General features: G+C 45.1%; 1 protein-coding gene across 1 annotated transcript in view; it reads right to left on the bottom strand.

Annotated features, from left to right (window-relative positions):
• Positions 1–220: 220 nt before the first annotated feature.
• Positions 221–13,697, bottom strand: part of LOC135906201 (glyoxylate reductase/hydroxypyruvate reductase-like) — a 30,046-nt gene continuing 16,569 nt past the window's right edge. The window contains exons 8-9 of the mRNA XM_065437462.2: positions 11,886–12,016; positions 221–505 (exon numbers count right to left, since the gene is read on the bottom strand). Coding sequence (XP_065293534.1) covers positions 381–505; positions 11,886–12,016 — 256 coding nt within the window. The 3' untranslated portion in view covers positions 221–380. The remainder of the gene's footprint in view (positions 506–11,885; positions 12,017–13,697) is intronic.

Here is a 13,697-nt window from a genome sequence, read left to right as displayed (position 1 = left end):
CTACTATAACGGCGTGGTCGTTTAGTGCCCGTCGCGGTAGCCCGGTGGCTATGACGTTGCGCTGCTGAGCTCGAGGTCGCTGGTTCGATCCAAGCCGTGGCGGTCGCATTTCGACGGGGCCCGAATGAAAAAGCGCTCGTGTACTTACATAGGTGCACGTTAATGAACCCCCAAGTGGCGTCATGATCAGATCGTTGCTTTGGCACGCAAAAGCCCAGAATTTGAGTTTTTTAAAGTCGTTTAATGCAAGTGAACTGTAAAGAAATATCACGCGACAAAGTTCCCGACCTTTAATTTCTGTCTTTAACGTGATCCCCAATAGTCTCAGCGCTTGAAGTCACTGAGACGGCACTTGTAAAGGAGCTGAGGTCTCCCGACTGTCAGCACAGGAGGCTGGCCGCGGCGTGGTACTTGTCCTCAAGTGCTGCCAGGATGTTCTCAGCGCACATTACCGCAGTCTTGACCTTGGCGTCCTTGCCATCCGAGGCCATGTTGGGCGTGATGACTGGGAAATTTAAGATGAGAATGAGTCACGCTTAAATACTCTCTGCAAAGCTCGAGTCGTGAAACACATAAGCATGGAAAGAGAGGGGGCGGAGGTGGCAGACCTATGGAAACGCCGAGTCAAGTACTGCGCTAGACAACTCACTTTTCGATGTCACACCTCAAGCACAGACGATTCCTGCACCACTTCCATCTCTACCTCACGTACCTCACCGGACACATTTTTTCGACCACCTTTTAAAGCGAGATTTCCTTGAATAGCCGACAACAGTGCCGTGCCTGTTGGTCGGTATCTTGCGCGATAGGACACAGCAAATCGGCTTATATATACAGCTAGGAATTGACTTACGAAATCGTGTAAGTAAGCCCATCTGTGTTCGGCGTAGTAAAACATTAAATCGCTATACAAAACTTGTACACACAATCCCGGTTCATAGTAATCACTAAACCATAGATCTGTTATTGGAAGAGCGCATGATATATTCGAGGCTTCTCTGATTTTCTCAAGTTTCTTATAATTGGCCTACAGAATTCTCTGGCAATTGTGTATGCGCCACCGGATGCTCCGACAAATATAGCACGGAATTATGAACCACAAAGTAACGCCAGTGAGCGCACCTCTGTTATGCGTAATAAAAAAAAATCGTGGCATAAAAATTATATACGTGATTTCGGCTCATAGGTACCTCTAAAGCACGTAGACATCTTAGTAGCACAGATCATGATATTGAACGAGTTCTTTTATTTTCTTTAACTTCTTATATTTGAGCTATACATTATTCTTAGGCCGTTGGGTATATACCACTGGGTATATGCCCATTCTTTGCCAATCCTGGTAAAATGGATATGCGCTACTGTGACATAAGGGACGAGAAGAAAGGGGGTTAACCGAGGGGCCCGTTAACCGAGGGGCCCTCGGGTTAACCGAGGGGCCCGATGTGTCACAAGAGGCCCGCTTGTTGGCCTCTTGTGACACAAGGGGTATGTCATACTTTGTGCATACACCCGTCATTCTTCCCTCGACAAGCATCACACGTTGCCTTCGTCTTCGGGGCGTCCCGCGTCGATGCTTTCACGTATGCATGCGCCTGATTTGGTGCTTGCGTTTCGCCACAGATTGTGAATGGTGCAGTGCATGAACATAACCATTGCATGAGGTTACGCGTTGCATGAAATGAAAATAAACGTAATTGTACGCATTGCATTTAGGTGCATAGGATTTACCACTTTCCTAACGCTTATACCAACATTTGAGTTGGATCTGCGTAATTGTTGCACAACTTGTTCACATACACCCTCGACCCCACAAGACGCTCGCTCGACGCATCTTTCGGGCAAGCCGCGACGATGCGCAAGTTCTATGCGACGCTTTTGACACTCTCAGTAGCAAGACGCACCTCGTCTTGCCAGCATAGGCAAGCCAGTGCGAATCGCCCTCCTCGGATTCATCATGCCCCACAACTTCTCATGCTAAGGCCTCGCTGCTTTACTACTGCCGTTTACGGCCGCTTAGACAGGAGCGGGCGAATTGCACCGTTTGGACGCGGGCACAAAGTGGACGAAATTTGGATGACGTCCCGTTCGGCGTTGACTTCAGCGCCGCCCCGTATGAACACCACTGCGCCTACCCTCAGTCAGACTACAGTGGCTAGAATATTCTAGCCACTGTAGTCAGACTCTATTAACCATAACTTCCTCGCTGCTGCATCGTACGTTAAACCAGAGCCACCACATGCGGACACCTTGCGAGCGTAACAGACTTACTGAGTCACGGAAGTGGTGACCCGGTTTCCTGCCCCACGACTGTTTAGCGCAGTAAAATAGCAGTTGGGTGCAGTTTTATATAATCTGCGCTGCGTTGAATACATCAGTTCATTAGCTACAATGGGTTTGTGAACAGGAGCTAGCGTCGAAGCGGGACGGTATAAAAGGCTAATAATTTAAATATTTAAGGTGAGTACTATATCATTTTATTCTCACGGTTAACTACACAAGTTGCCTACTCTTTCTTTTATTTCCCCCTTAAATGGGTCCCGCAAAATCTTTTCGTCGTAAGGGAGAACACACTGAAGTGACTGCGATGCCTTTAAATGAATGTATTTCAGAATAAATTTTTGAAAACAACTTAACAATAACGGACATACAACGAGCACATTGTTTGCTTTCCCCATTACCTCTCACCTGGGGAAATGGGGGGAGGGCGGCGTCGATAGCAATGTCTTGCCTATTGCTCCTTTCTTACCTCTTTCCACGGTCCACTTTTGTAACCCTTCGGGGTTGTCGTCTGGCAAAACTGCCCGATAGTGACAAAGGAGCGGTGGCAGAACGGCGGGATGCGTTGACAACCGCCGCTTCCCAGTTGCTAGAAGATTGTAGAGGAGTGTGCAGCACACGCGATGCTTTCGCTCGGGAGTAAACTCATGGTCATATACAATCGGCCAATGACTGGTGTCCATGGCATTCGTATGATCTGTGATGTCATCGGCCGCGGCAAAATACCTCGAAAACCGTGATCTTTTGAGCGAGTTTGTGTTCTGCTCCGTGCATGCAGCGAAATAATATTTGGCTCTCACGTTCGTGGCAGCATTGTCTACAGATCGCAAACGTTTTGTTACTGCTTTCAAAAAATGTTGCAGTACCCATTTAAGCTGCAAGAGTGCGCTGTATGTGCTTTTCGTTTTCCTCTCTGTCGCTATTGCGCCAGCAGCCTCGCAAGTTTCAGGTGGCAATCACGTGTTCGCATGCACGTACACGTGCCTCTACTCTCACCCACGCCACCCGCTACGATGGCTGCGTATACGGCGTCGTGCTATAGAGCACGAGGTCGTGTGTCACATGGCCAGTCGCTGCGGCCGCATTCCGACGGTCGCGCAAAGGAAAAAAAAAAGCTTTATGTAACTGAAACGAGAGATGCCTTTCATTGCCTACACGAATCTATGGGGAGTAAAATCCTATCAATAATTTTTCTCAACCAAGCACCGTGCCTGGTGAGCAGGCTTCGGTATTTGGATGTCGAACGCGGATGGGACGGCCATAAACGACAGCCGATAAGGTATAACTGTACATGACGTATCAGTGGTCTCCTTTTTATTTTTCAGTTAGTTACCGCAGGCTTCCCCTCTTCTCTGCGACGGACAGCGGCTAGTTTCGCCATGCAGAATGGGAAAATAACATAAAAAACTGCCTTGCATCGGCAGCCGCGGAGCAATCGGCACTGCTGAAATTGTCATGTCTCGACCGTCCATCCTAGGTTTGCAGCTTTTCTCAATGTGTATCGTTTTTAACACACAAAAGAACGGCCAAAACAATTCACTTGGCAACTCATGACGACAGTGCTTGGAAATAAATGACGACCGTGCGTGTTTCAGAAATTACACTACGATGCTCGGGGATAATCATCGACCGGGCACATTTCTTGCTTCGAGAAGCAGGTTCACAAGACTTTTTGTTTGTAAGTGATGTTTGCTACCGGCCGGCCACCTTCGCTGATAGTATGTCCAGAGTCTTTCGTGTGTCCAACATCACGATGGGCTAGTATCTGCTCTTACAAACGGTTCTAGCGCGAGAACGGTGACGCCACCTTGTAAGGCCGACGTAATTTGGCAATTGCAAAATATAAGTAAATGATTAAAAAAATTGATTTATAGAACCTTACTAAATATGAGACGATATACACGGCGATTTCTCTTACAAGTATTAATCGCTCTCTTAAGCAGTATCAGGATTGCGCAAGCTGCCGTGTGGCAAATATTTTTTTTAAAGAACCTGGAGTAAGAAATAATTCGGTAGAAGAAAGAGTCAACTCCATGAATCAATAAAACTTTTCTCTATCGAATATGGAAGACGCAAAGTATTATCCACTTCGCATGGTATCAGTGAAAATAAAATTCTGACAGCTCATTCGGACGTCTTGCGGAACTAGCTGTTGCCAATCTTGCCAATCAAAGGGTAAACAATCAACTGGGAACATTGTATGCAGAAATTTCCTGAACTGCATATGGCAACAGGCAGATCAGGCGTTTTAGGACGGCACGACGTGAACCAGTTGCTCTAAAATTAAGCTTTACGATCCAATGACCTGCGTTTTTGCTTATTCTTTTGAATTAAAAGTTTTTGAGCGCACCTCTGCTTTGTTCGTGCTCCAGTTTCGCAGTGAGATAACACTCGGTACGGTTACTTGACCGATTTGGCAAGAAAGACTTTCGAAGTTGCCTTCTTCTGCGCCCCTCGCGTTATGTGGAGTCGAAAACGTAGCGGCAATGACGCCAGCCACCGGTCGCTTCCGACAGCTGCAGTGAGGCAAAGCATGGTCTTAGGCATAGGCGCCGACTACGGGGGCCTCAGGGGCCCGAGCCCCCTCCGGAGTTTTCAGGCGGGCGGGGGCTGGGCCCCTTCCCCTACCCCAGGGCGATGCCGAAGCCTCCCCCCCCCCTCCTGACACACAGACCTAAAGTGTCATTACCAGGGCTTTGTCACCCACATCATTTGAGGTTTCTTTTGACTTTCCGCGACCCTTTCACTTGCAATTTTACTGGGTTTGCTTCATCATTGTTGGCGAGGACATGCACGGCTTTTAATTCATACTTTCGCTTTATTTCTGCAACTCCTGACAATAGGAGGACACGCGCATTAGAAACACTAGCGGCGGCTGCCTCACACGTATTTTCTCACTTCAACCTTGTTTTAAATTTCCACTGCACATACACAATATATTTAAATATACACACAGGACTAAGTTTATTATATTTTTGAAAGAAATGGAGGTAGCCAATTAAACATTATTTCGAGAAGTGCGGATAGCCTATGTTTAAAGAATGAATATGTTGCGGTATGTTCGCCACGCTTCAAGTTGCTTTGCGTACTTTTTGACCATGAACAAAAAAAACCTATAGACTCCAGTGACCCCTTCGGGAGAGTCTCATCAATGGCGTGTGAAATGCTCGTGAATGTTTTGTGTCTCACTTTCGCTTCTCTTTCCAGTAAGTAATATTACCGACTCAGGAAAAAAGCATTTCTAATAATTTACAACATTTATTAGGGATGGAAACATCGTCACTTACATGCAAAGGTCATAAATATATACAGGGTGTCCCAATTAACAATCATCCACCAAGATTTAAAAAAGCGAGCAATGCGTTACTCGAAGAAAACCTAATGCATATTGTTTACAGTACAGTTGAGTAGCTGCGAGTAATTTTTTTCGTTGTTGAAATTTAATTAGGTAATTGTAATTAATTATCTAACTCGAGACGTACTTTCCTGATTATCGAAGTGTCAACGAGGCATTTGATGGCACAGCCAAGGAACATCTAACTGCGGTATTTTCAGCGACGTATTAATTGCTTACTATTTTTTTTCCGACTGATAAGTGAACCCCGAGAAATATGGAGAATACCACGTGACTGCGCTCACACCCGGATCATAATGCAGCGCCCTTGAACAGGCTCCCTCTGAGTTATCCAGAACGAAATGAAGGAAATGAAGAAATACATTGTGATCGAGCTAGTGTCTTATCTGCCGCGCCCCGGCCGAAGCAACCACAACAAAAGCGAATTGACAACGTCAGTACAAAGGTTTAAAGGTACGTTTTCTTTTGTCCCATTCGCCATGTCTTTCTCTAATGAGCAGAAGGTAAACATGATCCTTGCCTTGGGATCTGCAAATGGCAACAAGATAAAGGCCGCAAATATATATATCAGTCATGGAAGTGTGGCGGTAGACCGAACGCATCGACTATCATCAGAAATTATGAGAACCAGAGAAAAACAGGCAGCTTCAAGAAACAGCTGCGGAAGACTGCATCTTTGAGTCCTAACTTAAGCACGGATTTTCAAACATTTATGGCCTCAAACCCTCATGCTAGCGTGCGGGACGTGGCCGCGCAGGTACGAATTTCCAAGTCATCAGTTTGGAGGGTTCTAAACGATGGCCTTTCACCCGTACAACCTTAACCAGCACCAGTGCTTAGAAGATAGGGACCTGTAAAATCGTTAAATTTCTCGAACTGGGTCCTCACAAAAGCCGATGAATCACCGGACTTCTTGAGCAACATCATGTGCGCAGATGAAGCCAATTTTTGCAGAAACGGCCAGGTAAATTAAACATAATGCACACTGTTGGAGTGACTCCAATCCACGCTGGGTAAAGTGCACTCGACACCAGTACCAGAGGTCTTCCAATATGTGGTGCGGAAGTTACGCCGGTGCTATAATCGGTCCCATCTTCGTCGATCACATATTCACAGGATAGGGTTACGTGGACGAAATACTTGAAGGAGTGGTGGATGAGTTTCTTAGCGAAGTACCGCTGTCACATCTTCCACTTTTGTGGTATCAGCAGTATGCGTCGCCAGCTCACAGCAGCAGCCGAGCACGAAACTGGCTGGATACGACTTTTCATGCACAATAGATTGGAAGGCACGGGTCTGTAAATTGACCGGCTAGGTCACCTGACCTCTCTCCACTTCATTTCTTTCTTTGTGGTTATGCGAAAGGTCGTGCGTACACGATAAAGACGGACGTCAGATTAGTTCAAGGCAAGGATAACGGATGACAGCCGTAGAATTCCGGCGTCGGTCATCAAGAAAGCCACTGAAGATGTGATAAAGTGGACACAGTACTGCGTAGCTGCAAAAGGAGACTCATTGGAAGACGTCCTCTAGGCGGTAGCTGGTGTTCAATGGAGCTTACGAATTCATAGATAATAAAGGCACACTAAAATCTGATTGCTTTTTTTTGTTCTTTTTTTGTGTGCAGACATCGTGATTGCCAATTCGGCTCATTTAGAAGTGGTATATTTACTTTCTTGAACGCACCGGTTTTGCCTTTTCCCTACACGTTGGTCGCTTCCCGGTCCGTTTATTTTGCTTTTATTTTTTGACGCAAATCTGTTTTTGCAGCACATATACATTTTCATGAAAAATAAAACAGTCACTTTAATTTGGCTTTGGTCCGAAGCAAGTTTTTGGCGCAAAATATAGCTTCGCGCGCACTCTTTCGATGCGGTGCGAGCAAAACCGGGATTTTGAAACATTCTATGCCTATTACATTGCTTTTAGCATTTAGTGCGTGGTCAGAGCGGCGCTTCGGCCGCGTTATCAAGGGGATTTTGTTATCAATGTGATCAGTCGGCCTTGAGAGACGGATAATAAGTGTGCCGTAGAAATGAGAGGAAGAAATAGGTGCGAAGCCGCGAAACCTGCTGTTGGTGCTCCTTCCGTGCCATTATCAAGGTGATGCGCTGTCTCTTCGGGCTTGCTAGAGGCAGTGCGGTTGCTTTCAATCAGCTTATTTGAAAGCGCTGCTTTATGATGCTGGTGGGAGCGACTCACGTGGTATTTTTCATACTTTGTGAGGTTTCTTTGCCATTCGGAAAAAAATTGTACGCAATTAGTACGCAGCTGAAAACACCGCAGTCAGATGTCATCTTGGTGCATGCAATGCCTCATTGACACATTGAAAATTAGGACAGTACTTATCGAGTAGCAATTAATTATTAATTGCAATTACCGAATTAAATCTCACTAATGAAAGAATTACTGGCGGCTACTCCATTTTACTGGAAACAATAGGTTTCCTTCGAGTAACACAAGTGCTCTTTCTTTAAGTCTTGGTGCATGATAGTTGGGGAACACTGTATAATTCACTCAGTAACCGAGATTATGCCAAGTTGGATTCACTCGAAATCACAATGAACAGCAGTCATGCGCAGCAGCTCTTATACTCGGACTCACAGAAAAAGAAAAAAAAAAGAAGAAAGAAAGAGAGGCTGCAGTTTCGCCGGAAAGCTTGGCGAAGCAGTATTAGTGGTAACCAATTATGCGAAAATTACGCGAAGGAAGGTTACACCACCGACCGAGAGGACTCAGTCTGTGAAATACAAGACGAAAGGTTTCGCGCCTGACTCGAAGGCATAACATTCGAAAAAAAAAAAGAGGAACGTTAAGGCAAACGTTTTTACTGTCGTTTCGGGAGTTTTATATATATATATATATATATATATATATACATGGGGGGGGGTGTTCGGAAGTCCGGTCGAAAAAAAGAAACTGATATATATATATATATATATATATATATATATATATGGGGTGTTCAGAAGGCTGGGCAGCCCCCCCCCACCCCCCACCTGCCGGAAAAATGACAACGCTCCTGCTATGGCCTTAGGTGTGATGCGGACACCACGAAGAGACGCAGACGAAGGCATTACATTCGCGTTTTAAAGAGAAGCTTTATCCGCGGCCTCAGCACGGTTGCGGGAGGCGTTCGTTGCCTGGGCGTCTGTTATCGAGATGCGCTGTATCGGTGCGGTAAAACGTACGGTTTCGTCTTGCCGGCTGACTAAAGCTTCGCTTACATCAATTCCTACAGTACGTGGGGTCTTACAAACCCGGCAAGTAATAGTGCCAAGTAGTATATCTGAATGATCGGGACCATAATATGCTATTTTTATACGAAACTGGAGCGAAAACAAAGCAGCAGTATAAGCGCGATATCTGAACAAAAATTTGAAGGTAAACACGCAAGTGATTGCATGTTGTACATAATTATACTCCCATTATGTATGCTCAATTAATATTTATACTTAGTAAATCGTTTCACGTGACTGATGACCAAGTTTCAATGGTCCCGAATTGGTGTGTTACGGTTAGCGCATTTCGCGAATTTTCCGTCTAACAGGAGTGGGCCAGAAACCGCAATATATATCTGATAACGGCAGTTGCTGGCGGCAGGCACTTCGGCAGCTACCGCCATGCTTCGGGCTTTGTGTGTATATGCATTGAAAATTGTTTTTGCAGTGGTTTCATGTTTCAGGAAATTATGCGGTATTTGAATTTTGTAAAAAAATCTTTGTGCTCGTGCTCTTCGGAGATTGCTCTAGAACTCTGCGCCACCGACACCTCCTTGATAATGAAATGCCTGCGCGCTTGTAGATGTGACGTCACGCGAGGAAGCAGAAGATGAATACATTACAATCTTAAGAGAAAAATAGGCTTACTTGTACTACGCGCCCCCCTTCATATACAGGGTGTCCTACGTAACTTGAGCCAAGCATTAAAAATATCCAGATGCCACGTAGCTGGACAGAACCAAGATAATGTTGTTTGCCGTAGCTTGGAGATACCCAGCTTGTTTTTAAACTCCGCCGAATTACATAATTAGTCTTAATTGATTATTCACCTTCTCAAATATTATAATTAAATGAAATGGTGTCAATGACAAAATTGTAGAGCAACAACATTTTTGTGCTAGGATAACAAAAGAGGTGGTGGCTGGTCCACGTGAAAAGTTATTGGAATTGTGAAAGAGTGTCCTTTGATTTTCAAGATGCTGAAGTAGTTACTATACTAATGACTGAGGCAAATCTGGAATTTACAGTATGTGCTGTTTATAGGCCACCGAGCACTAACATAGATATGTGTTTAGACGATTTGGCAAGCTTCCTCCAAAAGTACGCAGACAGAAGTAGCATTATTTTGGCCGGTGATTTTAATATAGACATTTTTGCAACAAATAAGCCTGCAGCATCTGATTACTTAACACTTTTAGCAAGCTACGGACTCGAAAACAAAATTCAGAGTTATACACGCGAGCAAATTATCGGTCATCGTTTAACAAGGTCGTGTATAGACCATATCAGCGCAAAAATTTGCAAATGTAATTCATTTGGCTGCGTTATTAAGGAAAAAGTATCGGACCACTACTTCATCGCTATAGCAGTTTCAGGAGATGCTGTTGCTTCAGCTGAAAGAAAGACTGAAGAGAAATATGTTTTGAATTCTAATGAAGTAGATAAACGTGTGAGAACATTTAACTGGGATTCTCTAACACGGCACAGCCACCTAAAGGCTTACGAACTGTTTGTAAAGGACTTTAGAGAGATTTACCTTTGCCCCGAAAAGAAAATAAAGCTTAAAAGAAGTAATAGAAAGAGCCCGTGGATTGATAACGAAATAATGGAGCTTTGCTGCGTTAAAAACACACTTTTTAGAAAATGTCAAGATAAACCCGGGCATGCTTATGCAAGAAAAGAATTAGGCAAATGAGAAACAAAGTAAACGCTAAAATAAGACTAGCTAGGAAGCGCTACCACACAGGCAAGTTTTCAGCTTGCAGTCGTAATACCGGTAAAACGTGGAACTTGGTTAACACTCTAATAGGGAGACCTGCAAAGAAGAGTATTGATTGAGCTCTTGCGGACGTCTTTCTCCAGTCACCTGCTGTGACTGGAGATTACAAGATTAACATCTTGTAATCTTTCTAATCATCTCAATAAAAACTGATTCTGATTCTGATACACAAACTACGGCAATAGGGCTCGTGCTTTCTACGTGCCGGCTAATTTAAATAATTTGAATGAGAATGATATCGCAGGAACACTGAAACAAATAAAATCCCATTTAAGGTCATGGGCGATACGTAATGCCCATATTTGTTAAACCTTTTCTCCGGGATTTTGAAGCATGTATACAAGGACGGAACAATTCAGAAGGCTTTATACTATGTACCATTTTTTTTTCATTTTGTTACCTATCCGAACTTGTTTTGTGCGAACCTGATTGTGAAGTTATCTTTAACGTCAATGCCTTTTTTTTCAATATTTCTTTTTTTTGTTTTTTTTTTGTTTTATTTCCGTTTGTACCCATATCAGTACTATCCGCTGACTGCCCAGCCTCGCACACAAGCAATGTTGCCTATGCGGGCTGGATTTGTAACTGCGACATGATTGGATGTAATAAAGATTATTATTATTATTATTATTATTATTATTATTATTATTATTATTATTATTATTATTATTATTATTATTATTATTATTATTATTATTATTATTATTATTATTATTATTATTATTAACATGAAAAACTCCCGATACAGCTTTCTGTTGCCCGATACGAGCTGCATAAAAGCATTCTTCCGAGCGTGAAAGAAGCCCACAAATATACACAAAATTGCCGCGCGACTGCCCGTTCGAGGCACTTTGCGGGCATTTGCGGGCTTCATTCACGCTCGGAAAAACGCTTTTATGTAGCACGTATCGAGCAACAGAAAGCTGTATCGGGAGTTTTTATGTTGCTCTACAATTTTCTCATTTACACTTTTCATTTAATTATAATATTTGAGCAGTTGAATAATTAATCAAGACTAATGATCTAATTAGGTGAACTGGAAAAAAAAGACATAATCTGAGGTTCTCCAAACGACGGCAAACAACATTACCTTGGTTCTGTCCAGCTACGCGTGGCATTTGCATATTCTTAATGTTTTGCTCAAGTTACCTAAGACACCCTGTATATCCTGTAAAGGCCGCACGTGACGTAGTGTCTCGAAGACGAGCGCAGGCTCTAAGAGGCTCAAATGGGTAACACTGCGCGTACTCACTGCAGTTGGGGAGCTGGAGGAGCGGGTTGTCTTTGGCCATAGGGGTGTCGCCAGCAGCGTCGAGCGCCGCGGAGGCGATCTCACCGGACTTGAGAGCGTTGCAGAGCGCTTCCTCGTTCACCACTTCTCGCCTGCACGACGGAGTGAGGCGAGAGACTAGTCGCCGGCACCATGGTTCTTTATTTTGCTCGACCCGATGAACTCATTCGTGCTCATCGCGATCCTGCGCGGTGACGCACTTAACTCGAATTTCTCGATGCCGTTTGACAGATGTCGCTCCGCAGCCATGGCGCCTATATATGCACGCCGACGTCTTAGAGCGCGGGTGCGTATGAATGCTCCCTAACGGCGTCTATAAAGCTACTGTTATATGCTCCCAGAGGGCGAATACACAGTAACACTAATCGCACCAGTGAGTCTGCGCAACACCACGTCGTGGCGATGAAAGATATAACTGGGAACGCGGTTTCTGCTATTGATACTTTGACTGCTGGCTCACCATAGCGCATGGAGTCGCATGGTTTCTCGTGTATAACTTCAACAACGGTGGCAGCTGCAAAAGTGTTCGTCACGGTGTCCATCGCACGAGCAGAGGTGACAGTAAGACAGCTCAGCAACCCGCGCGTCAGTGCCTCGAGGCACCCCCAGCCCGTCGGCATGCGTTGGCTGTTTCGCAAGTGGTCGTCGCAAATGGATGGTGTGCGGCGTACATCGCGAATCGCAATGTTTTTGCTCAGTTGTTCAAGGTACACGAGAAGAACATTTACGAGCAATGAAGACTACCGCATGTGTATAGTTGGGGACGATCCTAGGGCCCTATAACGTAAAACTATTCCAATATGTTTCTATTCCAATCTCCTGACGTCAAATTTGCGTAACCACCGACGCAAGCAACGGGCGGTCAGCCGCAGGGTTGTCTGAACAGACCAATCAAACGCTCTCCTCGTTCATAGGAGGTCACTTTCGTTTGCTTGAAAAACGAATAACATTCCCTACACCGAGTGGTTTGTCGTATCTAATTGGCTGACAAGAGGCGAGGAGAACGCTCAAGCGGAGAGGGATTCGATGGGGCCGAGCCACTGCACGGAAAGTCGATAACCGGATGAAGAGGGTGGTGCCGGCGTCTAGGATTGGTCGGCTTTCCCTTACTTAGCTTGTGGTGGCTGGTCGAAAATCGCGGCGGCATGCAACGGAAGCTCAAGAATGACGCAAAATCTGACCCTCAGCAAAGAAGAGTTGGCAGAATGAGGGGGTAAACGTGCCGAAAGTGCTCGAAAACCTTGCACGGCAACGCAAGAAGTTTTATTATACGCAAATACCCCTATGCTCTCCGGCAGGTGCGAGTAGCCAGCGTCTGAGCGATCGGCGGCAGCCATCTTTTATTCCTTTCGGAACGGGGCAGCCTGCGGCTATTCCGAAGAAAATTCAGTTTTGTTCGGCATATTAATGCATCTTTATCGCGTACACGTCACTTTGACGCGGTGAGTTCTTGCGGTTTTGTGACGTCGCGTGACAGGCAGGTGAAGTGGCTGCAGCCCGAAAACTTTTTACCAATAGCCGAGGGCTAATGGCGAAAAGGGGTCGAATCAGAAATAACTGTTTTTCTTTTTTCTGTCAAATCATGCATAATCAGTGTGTACACATCATATCAGATGGGGTGGTATCGCGGTTTTCGTGACGTCGCGTGACAGACAGGTGGGGGGGGGGGGGGCGTGGAGGGCTGATAGCAGAATTGGAATAGAAAAGTTTGGAATAGCTTTACGTTATAGCGCCCCTACTCACGGTGGCATGAGTAAACTAATCTGAACGTCA

This window comes from Dermacentor albipictus, chromosome 1 (assembly GCF_038994185.2).
Source record: "Dermacentor albipictus isolate Rhodes 1998 colony chromosome 1, USDA_Dalb.pri_finalv2, whole genome shotgun sequence".
In the NCBI taxonomy this organism is placed as follows: domain Eukaryota; kingdom Metazoa; phylum Arthropoda; class Arachnida; order Ixodida; family Ixodidae; genus Dermacentor; species Dermacentor albipictus.
The sequence above is the reverse complement of the archived record's forward strand: the minus strand, read 5'-3'. Positions and strand labels throughout refer to the sequence as shown.